An 18,411-nucleotide genomic window follows, 5' to 3' on the forward strand; every position below is an offset into this window, starting at 1 on the left:
GGATGTTGCCGGCCATCTCAATTACTGTGTTCGAGAAATGTTATATATTACATTTTTATCATACTTTTATTTTATTATAGTGATCTGGTACTGTCAACTAGCTCTTGATTTTTATTTTTATTTTTTAAAAAAAAAAAAAAAACTGATCCAATAATTGATTGGTATCTTGGTTGTACCATATATTAATTAGCAAGAAAAATGCTATATATATACCATGCTTTTATTTAATAATTATCTCATAATGTGATGTCACAATTTCAATCAATTTTTGAATTTTTTGCTTTTAATAATAATTAATCTAATGGTTGATTGAGACTAGCACATTAACATTGTAGCTTGTGAGATAATTATGAGATAAAAATATAATTTTTAACATTATTCTATTAGCAGAATAGGATAAAAATGAAATAAAAGTGTGATGTATGTATAGCTTTACTCATTTGAAATATTACACCCCAGAGTAATTACAAATATTCATCTCGATCTTAATTATCCCACTTTCATACTGAATGGCTGATATGGCAATGTCTATCAACTCTTAAATCTTTTATTTTTTAATAAAAACCGATCTCATGTATGTAGCTTACTGATCCGGTGATATAAAAGTGGGACAGAAGAGGAAGTATGTAGCTTACTCTACCCCCAGTGTATACTTGCATACAATTGAGAAGAAAGAAAGTTGGAGGAGGAGCTCTACCTCACAAACGCCTGGCCTGTCAGAGAAATATTTAGAGAGAGATCAGATGGAGAGTACTGGTTGCAATGATGGCTTGGACTCTTTTGTGAAGATCCCGACGATTAAGTTCACCAAGCTGTTCATCAATGGAGAATTTATTGATTCCATTTCAGGTTTTCAATTTTCTCCATCTCTTTCTGGTTAATATTACTTCATACGTTTAGATTTTTCAGATAATATTTTCCCTCCGGCCGATACCCCTTTTTTTTTTTCCGACTTGTAGTTTATATAGATACTAGCTAGACTGACTGACTATGCAAGCAGTACTGCATAGTCAGTCTAGCTAGTTTATGTATAACTAAGGCCCAAAGAACTAAAAAGATAAAAAAGAAATAAATTATCTTGCTGATCTATACAAATTCGACAGTATGCCACAACTTCAAGTGTTGTTCTTTCACCCCACCAAGAGGCGGCTACAGAATTTCCGAAAAAGAAAAAGAAAAGGAAAAGCATGACCTCGATCTTTCTGATCATGAACTTCAATTCTTTTTTTTTCTGAGCTTCTCCTGAACTTGATTACATGAAGTAGTAGAAGCACCTTTTAGATAGCACAAGTACTTCTCATCATTAACTTCCCTCCTGTTGGACAAACGAGCTTTCAATAACAAGATCACAAAGTAATGAAGAAAATGAAAAGAAAAGAAAAGAAGGAAGAAGATCTCATCTCCAAGGATCCTATTCCATCACGAAGGGCCTCTCTCTCTCTCTCTCTCCATTTATGTTTGTTTGTGTAAACTCTCGAATAGCCGTGTGAGATTCTTTCCACCTTAATTCTCACTGTCATATATATACATAGACGTTACTAATTACTTGCAGTTCGTTCCTTTTCTAAAAGTTATGTTGATTAATTTCGTCACTATTTTCATAAATACTACATATGGTAAAATGAATATGATAGAGAGAAACTAAAAAACCAATCAAAAAATTAATTTTTTTAAAATAAGGAAAAACTTCACTTACCACACATAATCTTTTATTACTTATGCAATCGTACCCATAAACTTTAAAAAGTGTCAATTTAGAATACCCTCTTACAATTTTTTACAATGACAACCCTTCCGTCCAAATTCAACGTTAAATCTCAATTAAAAAAAAAATGAAATCTTCAAAATATCCCTCATTTAAAAAAAAAAAAAAAAAAAAAAGTGACCCACCGGGTCAAACTTTTTAAGTTTTGTTTTTTGAAAAAAATTAATTATTTAATTAATGTAGTTTTTGTAATTTTATAATATCTTTAAGGTATAGGGGACGCTTAGTGGTCAACCGTATGGTATGCCCCAACGTCAATCATTGTTCTCTACCCCACCAAGAAGCTATTGAATTTCCGACAAAAACAAGTAAAATAAAAAGGAAAAAGATGACGTCTTCATTTCTGGTCAGGTGAATCTTATAAGTGATTTCTCCACACTTGCTAAAATTTTCTCAAATTCAAACAAATAATTTGAGAGGATCCTAATACTTTCTCATGAACTTCATTAATGAATTATACTTTGAAGCATTAAGCATAGATAGATAGCATAGCCACATGGCATATATATGTCTTTAAAAAAAATCTCTCATGAACTTCTTCATTAATGACCTCTTTCTCATGAACTTCGTCTACAAACAAATTAAGAACAAAGTAATAAAAAATGGAAAATAAGGAAGAAGATAGATCTGGCTAAGGGCCTCAAAAACTCTCTCTCTCTCTCTCTCTCTCTCTCTCTCTCTCTCTCTCTCTCTCTCTCTCTCTCTCTCTCTCTCTCTCTCTCTCTCTCTCTCTCTCTCTCTCTCTCTCTCATGTCAACATTTACATACTTTCATGTCAACATACTTCCATACCCAATATATATCAACCAAGCTTAATTGTATTGGTTGGCTTATTTCCTTTCATATATAGCTCATCAACAATTATTTAAAATGACATACATTGCATTGGTTTGGACAACCTGAATTGCTTGTCTTTGCCTATTGTTATGATCAGTAACAATAACATAAGCAGTAACGATCGACACAAAAGCTAGCATGTGCATTAATAATGGTTAGGTTTTCAGTGTTGGCAAATTGATCAGTATCAGAACATATTTTAATTTAAGTTTTAGATCTAAGATTAATTTGGTGTAAAAGCTTATCAAAGAGAAAATAACCACGCACGTACAACTGTTTTAGACGGTTATCACTTTTAAATAACCGCAATCCGATCCTCTCACTAAGCCGTTTATTAATAGAAAATATTGCAACCGCTTGTACACCCCTATTTCCATTTCAAGTTTTGGGATCTATTTAATACTATTTCTTTTTGAGTTAAAAGTTAGCGAAATATATATTAGAGATTATTAATAAGTTGCAATTATAAGAGTTATAAAAGCGTTGGAGTATAGCATTATTCATTTCAAAAATAATTTCGGTTGAAATATTAGCTAGCAAGGTAGGACCGTTACAGGTAGGGTTGAGGCATCTTTTGAAATTCAAGCCCCTTCTTGTGCCTCATGGCTATGTTGTCTTTGTTACGGGAAGAGTTAAGGCATCTTCTAAAATTCTTGCCCCTTCTCGTGCCTCAAACCTTCTAAAATGGAGGCCAATTTTTTTTGGCGTTTGTGGCAAGAACTCATACAACCGTGTCATGCAATTGGCACATTAATTCCCTTCGTATTTAGTTGTTATAGCACTTATAATATGGTTGTATTTAGTGGCAGAGTCACTAAGGAGCTTGGGGGCCCTACCCCTCCTCCCCAAGCCCCAAGGTTCTCTCCAGGAAAAAAAAAAAATAAATTAAATTAAATTAAATTAAATTTTACTCCTAAATTTTTTTATTTTTTCTAATTTTTGCCCCCAAAATTTTTATTTTTCAATTTGGCCCCTTCCAAGTTGGGGAGGCTGGTTCCGCCCATGGTTGTAATAAGCCATGTGTTTTGGTTTGATGTTTTCTTCCCTTTTTCTTGTATATTGCCACAAAATAAATAAATAAATAAAAATTACAATGCATGTACGTATGAAACGTATCCCATTTTTCGTTTGGTTCATGAGGTAATTATGCATAAAAGTTATTTTTTAACTTTGTCGACCGTTTTGATATTCAATAACACTAACATATTTACTAATATATATTTTCGTACCACTAATTTTGGGATAAATTTACAAAATCCAAAATAAAAATAGGGAAAACGTTGGAGACTATTGATCCATGAACAGGAGAGGTGATAGCGAGAGTTGCAGAAGGAGATAAGGAAGATGTTGATTTGGCCGTGAAGGCTGCCCGTCATGCTTTCGACTTTGGTTCATGGCCTCGCTTGCCTGGTTCTGTATGTACTCGATCCCTATTCTTAATTTGTCCCTTCCCGTTAATTTACAAAAAGTTAAATTATTTTTTTTTTCACACGAGGTGATTGTTTGAGGAACCTAAATACTTTTTTTTATAATCACAAGAGGACTCACACTACTATATTTACTTGCATGCTTTGAAGTCAAACCATGACGCTTGAGGAGTCATTTATTGTATATAATAATTTGGAAAGTCCTTTTTTAATTAAGGAAAAATTACTAAATTGGTTCATGAAATATTTATATATAAGTACAACAAAAGGAAACGAACTACGTACTGGCAACAAACATAACATCAACAAAACCAGAAAAACTAGAACAAAATACAAGCAAATCAACAAAAAAATCAATCCAGATAGACATCTACCCCCGGCCTTAATCACCACTCGTAAGGAAAACCAAGAAGGTGAAAGTCTAGCAAAAATGAAGCCAACAAAGCTTCTAGTTGTGGCCCATGATGAAAAAAAAAAAATTAAAACATTAAGAGTATTAACAAGAGAACCCCATATAACTTAGCTATTGACCAGCTTTTGAGAAACTAGAGAGACTAATTAAGATGAATATATATATGCAATAGTTGCGAAATCTCCTTCTAGGACAATGAGTTTGAAGCCCAACTAGATTGAATTTTGTTGAAGCTCAAATCCGGAGGACCATGGATCTGTTGCAAGAAACCTATGGTAGTGGTGGCGCGTGTAGCTCATGCACAACAAGGAGGTACATGTGGCTCACCCACAGGGATAGGAGTACTCACATCATGGAAGATATCAGACCGTGAATTGATTGAGATGAAGCACGTGGAAGGCAGAGGTTGATGGATAAATGTAGATCTAACCTTCAAAACTCCAAGCAAAAAGCAGTAAAGGGAAAAACAGTAACGAATAAACCAGTCTAAGAAGACTGGTGGTGGAGACACCATGAGGTGGGGAGGGGGGGAAAACGGAGGTTCTTACCTCCTCCAAGGCTAGGAGTGGGTTGGGGATCGGAAGAAGCTTTTCCCTGGGAGGGTGTTGAGTTTGTATCAAATTAATATATATATATATGCTTGGAGTTTCAAAATGATGTTATAACTCGTCGTGGCATGCCTCTGTATCAAAATGGTCTATTCATACAAACTCTTTCATTTATTTTTCAAACGACATCAAACCTATTTACGACTTATTCAATTAATTTACTCATTGTGCATATATAAATTAAATAAATGTCGTGATTGTTTTTTTTTTCTTAAATTTATAATACTACTAATATAGTTAATTAGTTATTGTTAAGATTTTATTATTTACTTTTTATCAAATCTTTACTCTCTTTGGTCCTAAAATTTTTGTTGAACTAACCTCAAGAGCATAATACAATAACCTAATAATACTTGTTTCATAAACATAGGCTATATTGTAACTTAATGTTTTCTTTTTGGCCGGGTGCGGGGCTCTTAATCATTGCAAGGAGAGAGCAAGGATACTGATGAAGTTCGCAGACCTGATTGACCAAAATGTGGAAGAACTAGCTGCCTTGGATACAATTGATGCTGGAAAATTGTTCAGTATGGGCAAGGCCGTTGACATTCCTCAGGCAGCAAGCAATCTCCGTTACTATGCAGGTGCAGCTGATAAAATTCACGGAGAGGTACTGAAAATGTCCCGTGAATTCCATGCATACACGTTGCGTGAACCTATTGGCGTCGTAGGACACATCATTCCTTGGAACTTTCCAAGCACCTCGTTCTTCATGAAGGTTAGCCCCGCTTTAGCCGCCGGGTGCACCATGGTCGTCAAGCCCGCTGAGCAAACACCTCTCTCGGCTCTCTTTTATGCACATCTTGCTAAGCTTGTAAGTTTGGATGATTGATTTGCACACGTACGGCTAATGATTAATCATTCATATTTGTTATATTACCATGCATTTTGGTTTTTCTCGTTCAAGGCCGGTATCCCTGATGGAGTTCTCAATGTTGTAACCGGATTTGGACCAACGGCTGGGGCTGCGATTAGCTCTCATATGGACGTTGATGCGGTAATTAATTAATTTCTTGTGTTTTTACTAAACGTCTGTCTTCATGTAAATATTTTGAGGAAATTCCGTGGTAACTTCTTGCTTTAATTTGCATGTATGCCCTTGAATCTTCCAGGTGAGTTTCACTGGCTCCACAGAAGTAGGACGCAAAGTAATGCAGGCCGCAGCAGAAAGCAACTTGAAAGTGGTTTCACTTGAATTAGGAGGCAAGTCTCCTCTTATTATTTTCGATGATGCCGACATTGATGTAGCTGTTCAGCTTGCTCTCATGGGCATCCTGTATAACAAGGTGAAGTCATTTTTATTTCATTGTGATAATATATATATAACTAATAGTTCTTTGTTTCATTTTATCATATAATTAGATCGAGTCACGTTCTTATGACCTTTTTCTAGTATACCTATTAATCTTATCTGCTAGCTAGCTTCACCCACGATCCATTCGCGCCATTGACATTATGCCACATGTAACACTTTTGTTACATATTGAGAAAATGAGGAGTAGCTAGTCCGGCCATTTAGAGTGGTTGGTTTATAAAATGTTAAGTATCATATTACTTAGTTATTAGATGAATTTAGGCTTTACAAGAGATTTTAGAGAAGTTTCAAATTAATTAGTTCTTTTAGAATGATAACGTAAATGTAAGTAACGTTTTCTCTAAATTGTTATACGAGTACGTATTTGGTCACACAATTTATCAATACCCTTTTTCGATGCCAATCTACACTGTGTGGATAATTAAGTAATGTTATTTCGTAGGCTTTTTGTACAAGTGTCATATAATTGGATAATGTGGCAATAAAAACCTGCATTTAAATCAACACTTGTAAAATCTACATAACACCCCGTCAAACTACTATATACCCAATTGACATGTTCCTCTAAACTTTCAATTTAGACCATGTTTCTCCAAACTATCAAATATTGTCAAGGTTGTCCCTAATGACGAAAATACCCTTAATAAAACTAAAATTATAAAAAAAATTAAAAAAAAAAAAAAAAAAAAAAAAGTTAAATACCTTATTGATACCTGAGTTCTCAGCTTTTTTAAATTTAGCACCTGATTTCTCATTTGTTTTATAGGTGATACTTGAGTTTAAGGGTAAAAATCACTTTGGTACTTCTATTATATTTTCCATCTAAATATTAATAGTATGTCACGTGTCAACCCTGAGGTTGACATGTGGCACTATATAAAAAAATAAAAAAATAAAAAGTAAAAAATTTTAAAAAATTAATTAATTAATTAAAAAAAGAAGAAGAAGAAGTGTGTGTGTGTGGGGGTGGGCATGGGTGGGGCCGAACTATCGTTGAAGCCTGCATGACTCGATAGGATGTCTTTGAGATCAACTAGTTACGGTTAAACCTCAATGGACAATATATTAATTTTGATACCAAATTAACTAACTATATAGGTTCTATTTCTACTCCTTAATTAACTGTTATCTATTATTAACAACTCTACAAATTTGGCTTGAATTAATCTTTTATAATATTCAAGATGAAAAAAAAAAAAGAAAAGAAAAAAAAAAGTAAAGAAAGAATGAGATTGTGATATGCAAGATACAAAACTGGAATACTTTGAAAGTGTCTAATAGTATCAATTTTCGAGCACATGCTTTAGTTTAATAAGTCGCTTCCTATCTTGATTTTAGAAGTATTTTCACATGATCTCCCATTTTCTTTTTCATTCGAATCAAGGATTTAAAAAATCCTCTCCTGTAATCATATTTTCCCCATTCAATTAGAATAAAAAATAAAAACTAGACTTGAGTCTCCCTTCATAACTTTTTTTATTGGCTTAGAAAAAAAAAAAAAAAAAAAAAAAAGACTATTTTTTTTATTGTTTCCCCTGTCAACTTGGAACGTAAGCTACTTTTCCTTTTAATAAGTAGTGGGTCGGTCTGATGCTTAGGTATATATTCTTATTTCAATTAAAGGGAATCACTTTATATATATATATATATATATATATATATATATATATATATTTTGACGTGTCCACACAAAAAGGAAAGGAAGAATTCGAATTAATGACCTCCACTTTATGAAGCGTGATCCCCAACCGATTGAGTTACCCCTTAAAAATTAGCTTTAGCATATATAGCAGATCCGATCTTTCACAAATTTGTCAAGAATTTAATAGTATTGTCAAAGCCTAGTTTTCTCAAACAAATAAAAGTTTTTTTTTTTTTTGAATAGTATGATATCATGTAAGTCGATGCATGTATAAGCAATAAATAAATCTCATCTTTTAATTAGCATATATGGAGGTTCACCCAAAATAATGTGGCTTTTAAAATCATCATTGAGCTTGTGATTGATCACTATTGAATTTTAATCAAATTGTGATTTTAAGAGACCATCTCATTTTTAGATAAACACAAGAATGACACATGATGGACTTCTGGAATTACTCCCGCTATATAGCCTTGAAAAAGCCTTACGAATTAACTTGTTGTGCCAAATTTAGGTTCTACCATTAATGTATAATTTGGGTTTGTCTCTAGCGCTTATATTATTTCACAAATGGAGAAAATTTGTAAAACACTTCTCATACTCGTATGTTGATACCATAATTTTCAACTTTTCTTCCCTTTTTTCAATTTATCATTATTTTCAGGGAGAAGTATGTGTGGCAAGTTCTCGTGTTTATGCTCAAGAAGGGATATATGACGAACTTGTGAAGAAATTAGTGGAAAAGACAAAAGCTTGGGTAGTTGGGGACCCTTTTGATCCTAAAGTTCAACAAGGGCCCCAGATCGATAAGAAACAGTTTAAAAAAATTCTTTCCTACATTGAGCATGGCAAGAGGGAAGGAGCCACACTCTTAACTGGGGGCAAACCCTTGCAGTTGGGTGGGAAGGGATACTACATTGAGCCTACAATTTTCACAGATTTCAAGGTATAATATGTATATATTGTCCACTTTACCTTCATCTATGGCTATTGTTAGTTTTTCTTTTCCTTCATCTATGGTTGTTCTTGATGACTTGGTTAGGAAGAAATGCTTATAGCAAAAGATGAAATATTTGGACCTGTTATGGCGCTCGCCAAGTTCAAGTGAGTACATATACGTTATTTGTTTCCACTTTTTCGTAATTTCTCTAACCAAAACTTCTAATTACGAACAATTACAGAACAATTGAAGAAGCGATTGAGAGGGCAAACAAGACAAGATATGGGCTAGCGGCGGGCATCGTGACAAAGGACTTGAACGTGGCTAACACTGTCTCAAGATCAATCCGTGCCGGCACCATTTGGATCAATTGCTATTTTGCCTTCGGCCATGACTGCCCTTTTGGAGGGTATAAGATGAGTGGTTTTGGAAGTGATTTTGGATTAGAAGCCCTTCACAAGTACCTTAAAGTCAAGTCGGTTGTTACTCCCCTTTTTAATACTCCCTGGCTTTGAATTAATATCCCCTTCAGCCTAGCAAGTGGGAAAAGGTATAATAAACCAAAATTGTGTGTATTTGTGTAAGTGGAGGGACTTGGAATAAACTCAATATCCTAAATTTTGTATTTTTTTTTCTCATAAAAAGCCAATCATTTCCAACTTCCCTTCCGCCCCGCGTTTTTATGACTCTACCGTTGAACAAACCAACTATTCTGTTCCATACTCCCGTGTAGGTGAAATGCATTTCTTCCGTTAAATACTATACTTTTATTTTACAATTATTTAATAATGTTGACATAATACTCTAAATCAATTTATTTAATAATTTTTAATCAAAAATATATTTGAAAATGACATTGTCTACTTTATGGAATGAATATCGAATAAAATAATACCTATAGTATATACTATATATGTAGCATTACTCGGCTACAAAAGCTTTGAGTAGTTCGACTAATCTCCCTCCCCAATCCGAAAGCGGCCAACCACCTTGGTCCTTTCTTTCTCACTACAAAAAAGCGCTACTAGCCTCCTACCAAGCGTTTAAAAAACGCAAGGAAGCAGCCATTAAACGACAAGAAATTTTTCTTTTTATATTTTTAATATTTCTCTTTTATATCCTTTTATTTTTCTAACAAAATAAATGTCTTATTATTATTAATATTTTTTTAGTATTAATTTGATAGAAGTGAAAATGCAAGCGCATAATAATAACTCACATGTCCTAATCTAACCGCTATTTGCATATATGTAAATGCGAATGGTAATTTTAAGAACTATATCCGCATTCTTTTTATATAAAATATATTGTATATATTTAATTAAATTTACTAAAATAACGTCGTTTTGAATTTGGTAAATTTATGATATTTAGGTTATGTCAAGTTTTTTTACTATCATCTCAAAGGCATAACTCACTACATTTTTTTTTTTTTTTTCTTTAAATAATTCAAATCTCGATTATTGATAATCGTGAATTGTATAACAAGTATAATATTAAATTATTTAAACTTACATATAGTAATAATAGCATTATTTAATATTACATATAGATTTAGATTGTAATCCAAAACGGATCTCATGATTATTAAGAAAAATCATATCAAGCTTTATTTCTCAATCTTTCTAACTTGCTCTTATAGAACTAAGGCTGTAAAAATTGAGAAAAATAGGTCATTCACAACAACTTATAAAAGATTCCTCGAAAAGTTTAGGATTAATAATCCTTTTTAGATATTGAATGGAATCGATCCTTATCTTATACATATGCGAGAACGGTAATAAAAAAGGAAAAAACGATGAGCTATTTTTTTTATATAACTTGGGAGCCGTGCAAGATGAAAGTCTCATGCATAACTGCATTTAATATCCATACAAATACCGATAATAATCGTATAATACAGATTACTTAAAAATAATAATCACATTATAAATATACAAATATTGCTGATAACATCCACATTTTCGCCCTTATAATTTGACATGTTAACAATTTTCATCAAAATTATAAACAAAAGTTCGGATGATATGATGAATTATTTATCACATACTTATAACACAAAGTTCTAAATTTTTTTAAGCCTTCTGCAACAAAGAACCGATTATGCATTTTTTGAGTAATGATACACATCATCTCCTTGTCCTCTTTTTGTCCTCCCAAAATTGATATGGCTCTTAAAATCACCATTTGATCAATTTTGAGGGGACAAAAAGAGGACAAAGGGATGATGTGTAACATTACTCTCATTTTTTTCGAGAAATGATCCCTACACTCATTTCTCACAACAGCCCCACAACAAGGTGACGTGATTGGTAATATTTATTATTTTTTTTAGAAAAAAAATAAAAACAAAACAAAAATAATAATAAAATATTACCAGCCACGTCAGCTTGTCGTGAAACTGTCGTAAGAAATGAGTATAAGGATCATTTATTTCTTTTCCACTCGTCAAACTTCAGATCAGATTCATCATATAGCAACATATTTAAAAACAAAATATAATAACACACGTCAAAAAGAAAAGATAAAGAAGAAAGAAAGATCAAGAATTCGTAACATTTCACCTTCCATTAGCGTATTTCCATATCTCTGTACAAACTAGTGATTTCTTCCATCAACCATCATCAGTATTTACATTAATCCTCTCGCAGTCACAACACCAAAAGACAAACAACAGAAAGGATCAAAACCCTACAGCCAAGAAACAGTACATATGTCCAACACCAACACCACCATATACTACGTCGTTTCAAGACACACGATCACTTTCCTGTCTTTCCCCTCAGCTTTACGCCCAGAACCTTCTCCATCTTCGTCAGTACGGCCTGGTTCGGCACGGCCTTCCCGTTCTCGTACTCCTGGACCACCTGAGGCCTCTCGTTGATCTGCTTGGCCAGATCCGCTTGGCTCATCTTCTTCTCCAGCCGCGCCTTCTGTATCGCCTGCCTCACATTCGATGAGACCCGCTCCAGCGACGCCGCCTCGGCCGCCTCGTCCAGCTTTCTCGCGTTGACGGCCGGAGCCGCCTTCTTGTTGGAACCGGCGTCGGCCTTCCTGATCGTCTGCACCGGAGCCCCGGAGCGTAGGGCCTGGTTCACCGCCTTCGGGTCGCGGAGGTCCTGGGCCTTGGTTCTTGACTTGTTGAGCACCACGGGCTCCCAGTCCTGGGTCATAGCCCCTGGGTATCGGCTTGGCATCGTAGCTAGCTCAGAGAGATAGAGAGAGAAAACGCTTCCGACGGTAGAGAAGGTATTGGTAGTAGAGTACGATGAGAAAAAACGAGAGGAGGTTTATATAGGAGCTCAAGGATCTGGAAAGTTCTCAAGGCTTCATGACTGGGAAAGTTCTGGGCCGGTTACGTCTCTTGTTCGTCTGTTGCGAAATAAAGCCTGAAGGTAGAATATCTGCCCAGTTGCAGACGTGGCAACCATTTATTCGTCTCTGTTGCTGACCTGGTTGTTTCGAACGCTCGCCGTTCCTCAACAAAGGGTAAATTTGACTTTCTCTTTAACTCCTTCTCTTTTTGTATCCCTTTGTATCCCGTAAACATTTGCCACGTAATTGAGTGCAGAGATTCCGATGAAGGATAATTTTTTTTTTTTTGGTCTTTGGATGAAGGATAATTGATCTGTTTCAGCCTTCAGGTTGCTGATCTGGTTTTTTATAGATTCGGATTCGACTTGTATGCGGTATACATGATGTACTCTAAAACACCACCGTTTTGATTACCCACGTATAGGGGTGTAAACGAGCTGAGCTACTCGTGAGCTTACTCGAGATCGGCTCGAATAAACTCGACTCGTGCTCGAATCGATTATTAAATGAGCTACTCGCGAACACGGAAATTAGACTCGATTATTAAACGATGCAAACTCGTATAAACTCGGCTCGACTCGATTAAAGCTCGTGAACTCGCTCGTATAAGGATCGACTCGTTTATTAAGGCTCGACTCGTATATATATATATATATATATATATATATATATATATATATATATATAAAACTTATTTTTATAATATAGTATATTAATAAACAATATACTATATGTAAGCATAAATTAAGTAACAAATAAAAATGTCCATTGGTCAGTATATATTAATTGGTTATAATTTATTGGTTATATGTATATCAGTATCAATATTTAATTGTTAGTTATATGATATAATGACAATCAAGATACTTAATCATATTATTCATGTAATATAATTGGATTATATGACTATATGATCATATAATATATAATATTGTGGAATATGATATGTAATCACTTTATTATATGTTATTAGTAGTATCATTAGATGTCCTCAAGTGATAGTTCAATCGGCTGGGGATCACGCCTTATGAAGCAGAGGTCACTAGTTCGAATATATGTAAGTATTGAAATCTTATAATTATAAAAGATCTTAAAAAAATAAATAAATACAGGAATGAGATTAACAAAATCCACATAATAAACCAAGATTTATTTTTGTTCCTAGTTGCATGCAACATAATCTCACTAACTTTTATGTTATTTGCACAATTGCACACATATTGACATATTGTACACAAAATGCTACAATGGCAATGCCGTTTTGGCTTTTTTTTTTTTTTTTAAAAAAAAAAAATAATAATAATAATAAAAACACATCCAAAAGGCATTGTGTACAATTTGTGTGCAAATAATATACCTCACTTTAATTTATTATTAAGTGTGACAGTGTAAAATTATATATAAGTTGAAATGGTGCGTTTTGTTACAAAACAATAAGCAATGACGCTTCAGTTAGGGGCGGAGCCAGAATTTACAATTTGGGGGGCAAAATTGAAAAAAAAAAATTGGAAGGGGGCAAAACTATAAAAAATAAAAAAACTAAGGGTAAATTTCTAGTTTTTTAAAGGAAAATCCATGGAGCTCAGGGGGGAGGCTCCCCTGGCCCATGGTTGGCTCTGCGCCCGACTACAGTTGCTAAAGCAGACTTCAATCTTCGTAATTTTTTTGGGTTGTCTGATTGTCCAAGCCAAATCAAGTATGAATCTGAGCCCTTCACTATGAGATAATGGGCTACAACTATAATCAACTATGAACTATCTACTTGAGCGGTCAGCAAGGTTTCGATAGCTCAAAATAAAGCGTGAAAATGGTTGGCACTGCCTTTCAATAGTTCAATTATTTTATTTGTTTATTTATTTTTTGACAATTACTAAAAAATAAATTCTTTGTTCGAAAGGAATTAGTCTAAACAACAAGTTTTGTAAAGGATAAGGATCTCTCCATTTCACATTTCATTGATATTTGTCTTGCAATAAAATGTTGGTCTTTCCTCAATTGTTTGTTATACAGTTTAAATGTGTAATTATGTACTGACACGTTATTGTAAAATAGAGGAGCTAATTTTTTATTTTAAGTAAAAAAGAAGAGCTTATTTTACTACGCACATTTTGGCCTTTAATTTAGTCAAACAAGAAGATGAGAATTGTGCAGTCAAACTAAGAAAGTTGTGCTTTATTATTATTATTTTTTTTCTTTAGATATAGAGTTGTGCTTCAATGGTCTGTTTGGGTGTTGAATTTTTGAAATCAGAATTGAATTCTTATTCTGTTTGCGAATTTTGAGGTTTGACTTTTTAGAAAAAGTTGAGTAAAATATGATTTGTTTAGAAAAAGTTGAATAAAATATGATTTGTTTTTTTAAAAATAAAATAAAATATGATTTGTTTTTGAATAAAGTATAATCATAATCATATTCTATTTCCTAAATTCTATTGCCAAACAGACCTTTTTACTATAATTCAAACAAAAATTTCACAAAACACTATAAATGTTTAAGTTACAATTGATGACACACTTAAATCTCCAAACACCTTTTTAAAAAAAAATAAAAATAAATGAAATTGTAATTATGAAATTTAATACGAAAAAAATAAAATAAAAACTTCCTATATTTTCACAAGTAATATAAGAGATTCTAAATAATTAAACATCAGGGAATACGTCATATAAGTTGGTCATTAGAGTTGATTGTTAAGAATCACAATCTAACCTCTGATTTAAAAACAGGTTGGACTGTGAGGCAAAATGATATGAGTAATATTTTTTTGCACAACTTTTACACAATTCTAACAAATTTTTTTAAGATTAATCATTAATATTTAATGACTTATATGTAAGAAAACAAATCTAATAATTAAGCATTAAAAAAATTAATTACAGTTGTGCTAGTTTGACACGAATTGTCTTTGTTGAACACGAATAAAGATAGATCGCTTTACGGGACCGAATTTTAAGGCTTGAGTTGGCTTTATTGGACCGAATACCAAAGAAAATTGTTGCAGTTGGCCTCTTAACCCCGAGTTTCAACTTTTAAGGCATGAGTTGGCTTTTCACTTTTAAGGACAGAGATTTTTTTTTTTTTTTTTTTTTTTTATTATTATTTTTTGAAATGCAATCAACGGCTCCTGAAGTATCACTGCACTTGAAAATTTAAAACAATTTAACAACGTATTCGGTACATGGTAATATATATTATTAAATTGAAAAAAAAAATCTAAATCAAAATATAATTCACAACCAATTTTGTTGTAATAGTTATCCATCGAATATCTGTTCCGCTTAAAAAAATGCAAAATTAGTTGTAGTGATTAGCTTAATTTACAAATTACTTCATGCGATTTAAAAATAATTCAAAGATCTTAGAAATATATCAAAATAATAATTTAATCCCAAATTTTTGAATTATGTGTTGAATCTTGTAACCACCGGCCATAGCTAAATGGGCTAAACGGAATTCATCAACATTACAATTATAAATTTTCACTTGCATTGTTATTAAGATTCAAAATTTCAAATAAGATCATGCTTTTTCAAGTTTTTTTTTTTTTTTTTTTTGGAAGGTTTTGAAGCTATCATTGGGAAGAATACATATAAAGAAAAAAATAAAATATATAATAATTAAGAAAAAAAAAATAGATAGGATAATAAATAATAAGTTTATATTAAAAAAATAGTAAGTAAAAGGTACGAAATAAAAAAAAAAAAAAAAAAAAAAAAAGTTTATAGTAAATAAGTGGTGAGAGGCAGATATGCTCTATAGTGTACCATTAAAAGCTACTCTCTTCCTTTTATTCGAAAAGTTCTCTTGATCTTCTCTGACGTCTCTCTTTGCTTTTATTCATCTCAGAGAATAACTGTAGCATTTAATCCATGGCAGAGGAAAATGAACCGTGAAGCAGAAAAGTGAAGCACAAAAAACGTTTCAAGAGCCCACTAGCTCTAATTAATCTTCTAGTCCACTAAATGGATGCCACGTAACTCATTACTTATCTCCTTGTTTAACTAATTTAAGTTGTCCAAATGTCAGTCTCGAGTCTTTATAGTGTATTCACTCTCTCTTGCTTTTTTCTTCAGACGTGAGTTGACATGGAGGGAGGCTCGAGACTGACATTTGCACGACCAACTCGTCTGACTTGCAAATTAACTTATCATTTAAGCAAACGCCACACACCAGCTCACAACCTATCACTACGCACTTTTACACACTGCCCAATGCCTCACACACTCTGCTCAACGCCTCAACGCATGCATCTCTCGTCTACCAAAATTTTTGCAAGTTTCCATCTTCTTCTCAACAGGTCTCACAGCTTATGCAAGTTTACATCTTCTCAACGGATCTCAAGTGAGACCCGTGCGTCCGTGACAATACCTACCATTTCTAAAACACCTTGGCCACAAGTCCACAACTACAAGGTGTGGAGAATCGGCTTTTGACTGATGGAAAGCTTCCCAAGATTCCTCACAACTCTGGCGTTGGTGCTGGCGCCGGTATACACGACGTCAAGCGCCCTATGATTGAGAATGACGCTTCTAGTTCGATTGTAACGATGCTGGCTTCAGCTCCGTTCCATCAGGTTTGCGTTTTATTTACCTATCCTTTGCTTTTCTGGATTTTGTGTATGAGATTTGTTGGTTGGTTTTAGGATTTTGGTTTTAGGTTCTTGGTCTACTTGTTTGTATTGTAGTGCTTATTTTGTGATTGTATTTGTTTGAATTTTTTTTTGACTTGGGCCGAGCTCGAGCCGAGTACTCGAGCTCGGGATCGACCAAAATGATCGAGCTCGAGCTCGAACTCGGACAATATATTTTCCTACGCGAGCCGGTCTCGCGCAGGATTTTTCAGCTCGTGTCGAGCTCGGGCTCGAGCTCGAGCTTTACTGTTACTTAAACGAGCCGATCCCGGACAGGCAATACTCGCTCAGGATCGGCTCGTTTACACCCCTACCCACGTACACTAACATGTCTTCTTTTTTTTTTCTTTTTTTTTTTTTTTTAAGTAATCCCTTTCAATATATTAAAAGAGACCAAACTGATCAAATGTGTAGGGTTACAAAAAATCTTTAATACACCAAGTTAGAGACACCGCAGCGAGAGTTTTCTCTACCCAGTTTCCTTTACCCAGGCCAAATAGACGAAAACCAAAACAAAATACAGTTGCTCAAAAACCTAGGCAAACAGAAAGATACCTCTACGTTAACATATATCTCTGCTAGATTTAGGAGAGGGCTTTTGCAAACCAAGTTTTGATCTTAAACAAACAACACAGCAGCCACATTAACAACAACCAGACACAAACAAAGAACAAGAAAAAACTACAAATGCACAAGCTGGACCATTTCCCTCACTTCCCCACTTTGCTCGACGGTTTGCAAACTCCAGAAAATTCGGAAACCGCTCCTGGAAGATCGCCCTGATTAGCCCTAAAGCCACACCCGAAAATAGTGCCTGAATCACCGTTACAACACCGTCGAAACCGCTGAAACCCCTTTCGCCCTAAACCTCCGTTCCAGAGGAAATCTCTAGACCGACACTGCTACAAACAACCACGAAAAAACAAACAGAGCGAGAGATTTCGTCTCCAGCGTGGCCATCCAAACCAGCAGCAACTAATCAAAACCTCCTACTTGAAATCAAAACCGTCAGGCCGGAATATCCATGGAAGAAACCAAAATCTCAAATCAAAACGATTTCGCCACTGGCGTGGCCATACAAAACAGCAACGGCGGATCCCGAACTCCTCGTAGAAATCATACACCGTGTGCCACGAATCGGGAGAAAAAACCCGCATTTACACCCTACCAAACGAAAAACCACATCTCCATCCCTGATCAGGACAAGACAAAAAAACAACCCTTCAACCCCTTCAGTTGCCAACAACCCCCAAAAGAAAAAAGAAAATTATTTATAAACAATAAAACTACCGCAACCTACTGGGGAGGAGGAAACGGAAGGCTCCCCTCCTCCATTTTCACACTTAGAAAAGGTTTTTTTCTGAAAAGAGGACAAAATTGCCTTGAGGAGAGAGTGGGGTTTTGATTGTGAGTTTGTCACGATAGACACACTAACATGTCTGCAACGTTGGAATGCTGCTTTTTACATTACTAAATTTACAAATCATTACGAGGATCAAATGATGTCATTTTATAAAAGC

The 18,411-nt window shown here is 34.2% G+C and overlaps 2 protein-coding genes across 2 annotated transcripts; one reads left to right on the forward strand and one right to left on the reverse strand.

Annotated features, from left to right (window-relative positions):
* Positions 1 to 562: 562 nt before the first annotated feature.
* LOC133857839 (aldehyde dehydrogenase family 2 member C4-like) lies at positions 563 to 9,614 on the forward strand. Its single transcript, XM_062293192.1, has 8 exons — positions 563 to 849; positions 3,875 to 4,017; positions 5,480 to 5,863; positions 5,957 to 6,046; positions 6,162 to 6,335; positions 8,671 to 8,952; positions 9,049 to 9,110; positions 9,188 to 9,614. Exons 3-8 carry the CDS (start codon positions 5,498 to 5,500, stop codon positions 9,459 to 9,461), a joined length of 1,248 nt encoding a protein of 415 aa, XP_062149176.1. The 5' UTR covers positions 563 to 849; positions 3,875 to 4,017; positions 5,480 to 5,497; the 3' UTR covers positions 9,462 to 9,614.
* Positions 9,615 to 11,488: 1,874 nt separating this feature from the next.
* Positions 11,489 to 12,228, reverse strand: LOC133857304 (multiprotein-bridging factor 1c). Its single transcript, XM_062292519.1, has one exon. The coding sequence runs from the start codon at positions 12,141 to 12,143 to the stop codon at positions 11,709 to 11,711; it is 435 nt and encodes a 144-aa protein (XP_062148503.1). The 5' UTR covers positions 12,144 to 12,228; the 3' UTR covers positions 11,489 to 11,708.
* Between the last annotated feature and the right edge of the window lie 6,183 nt (positions 12,229 to 18,411).

This window comes from Alnus glutinosa, chromosome 14 (assembly GCF_958979055.1).
Source record: "Alnus glutinosa chromosome 14, dhAlnGlut1.1, whole genome shotgun sequence".
NCBI lineage: Eukaryota > Viridiplantae > Streptophyta > Magnoliopsida > Fagales > Betulaceae > Alnus > Alnus glutinosa.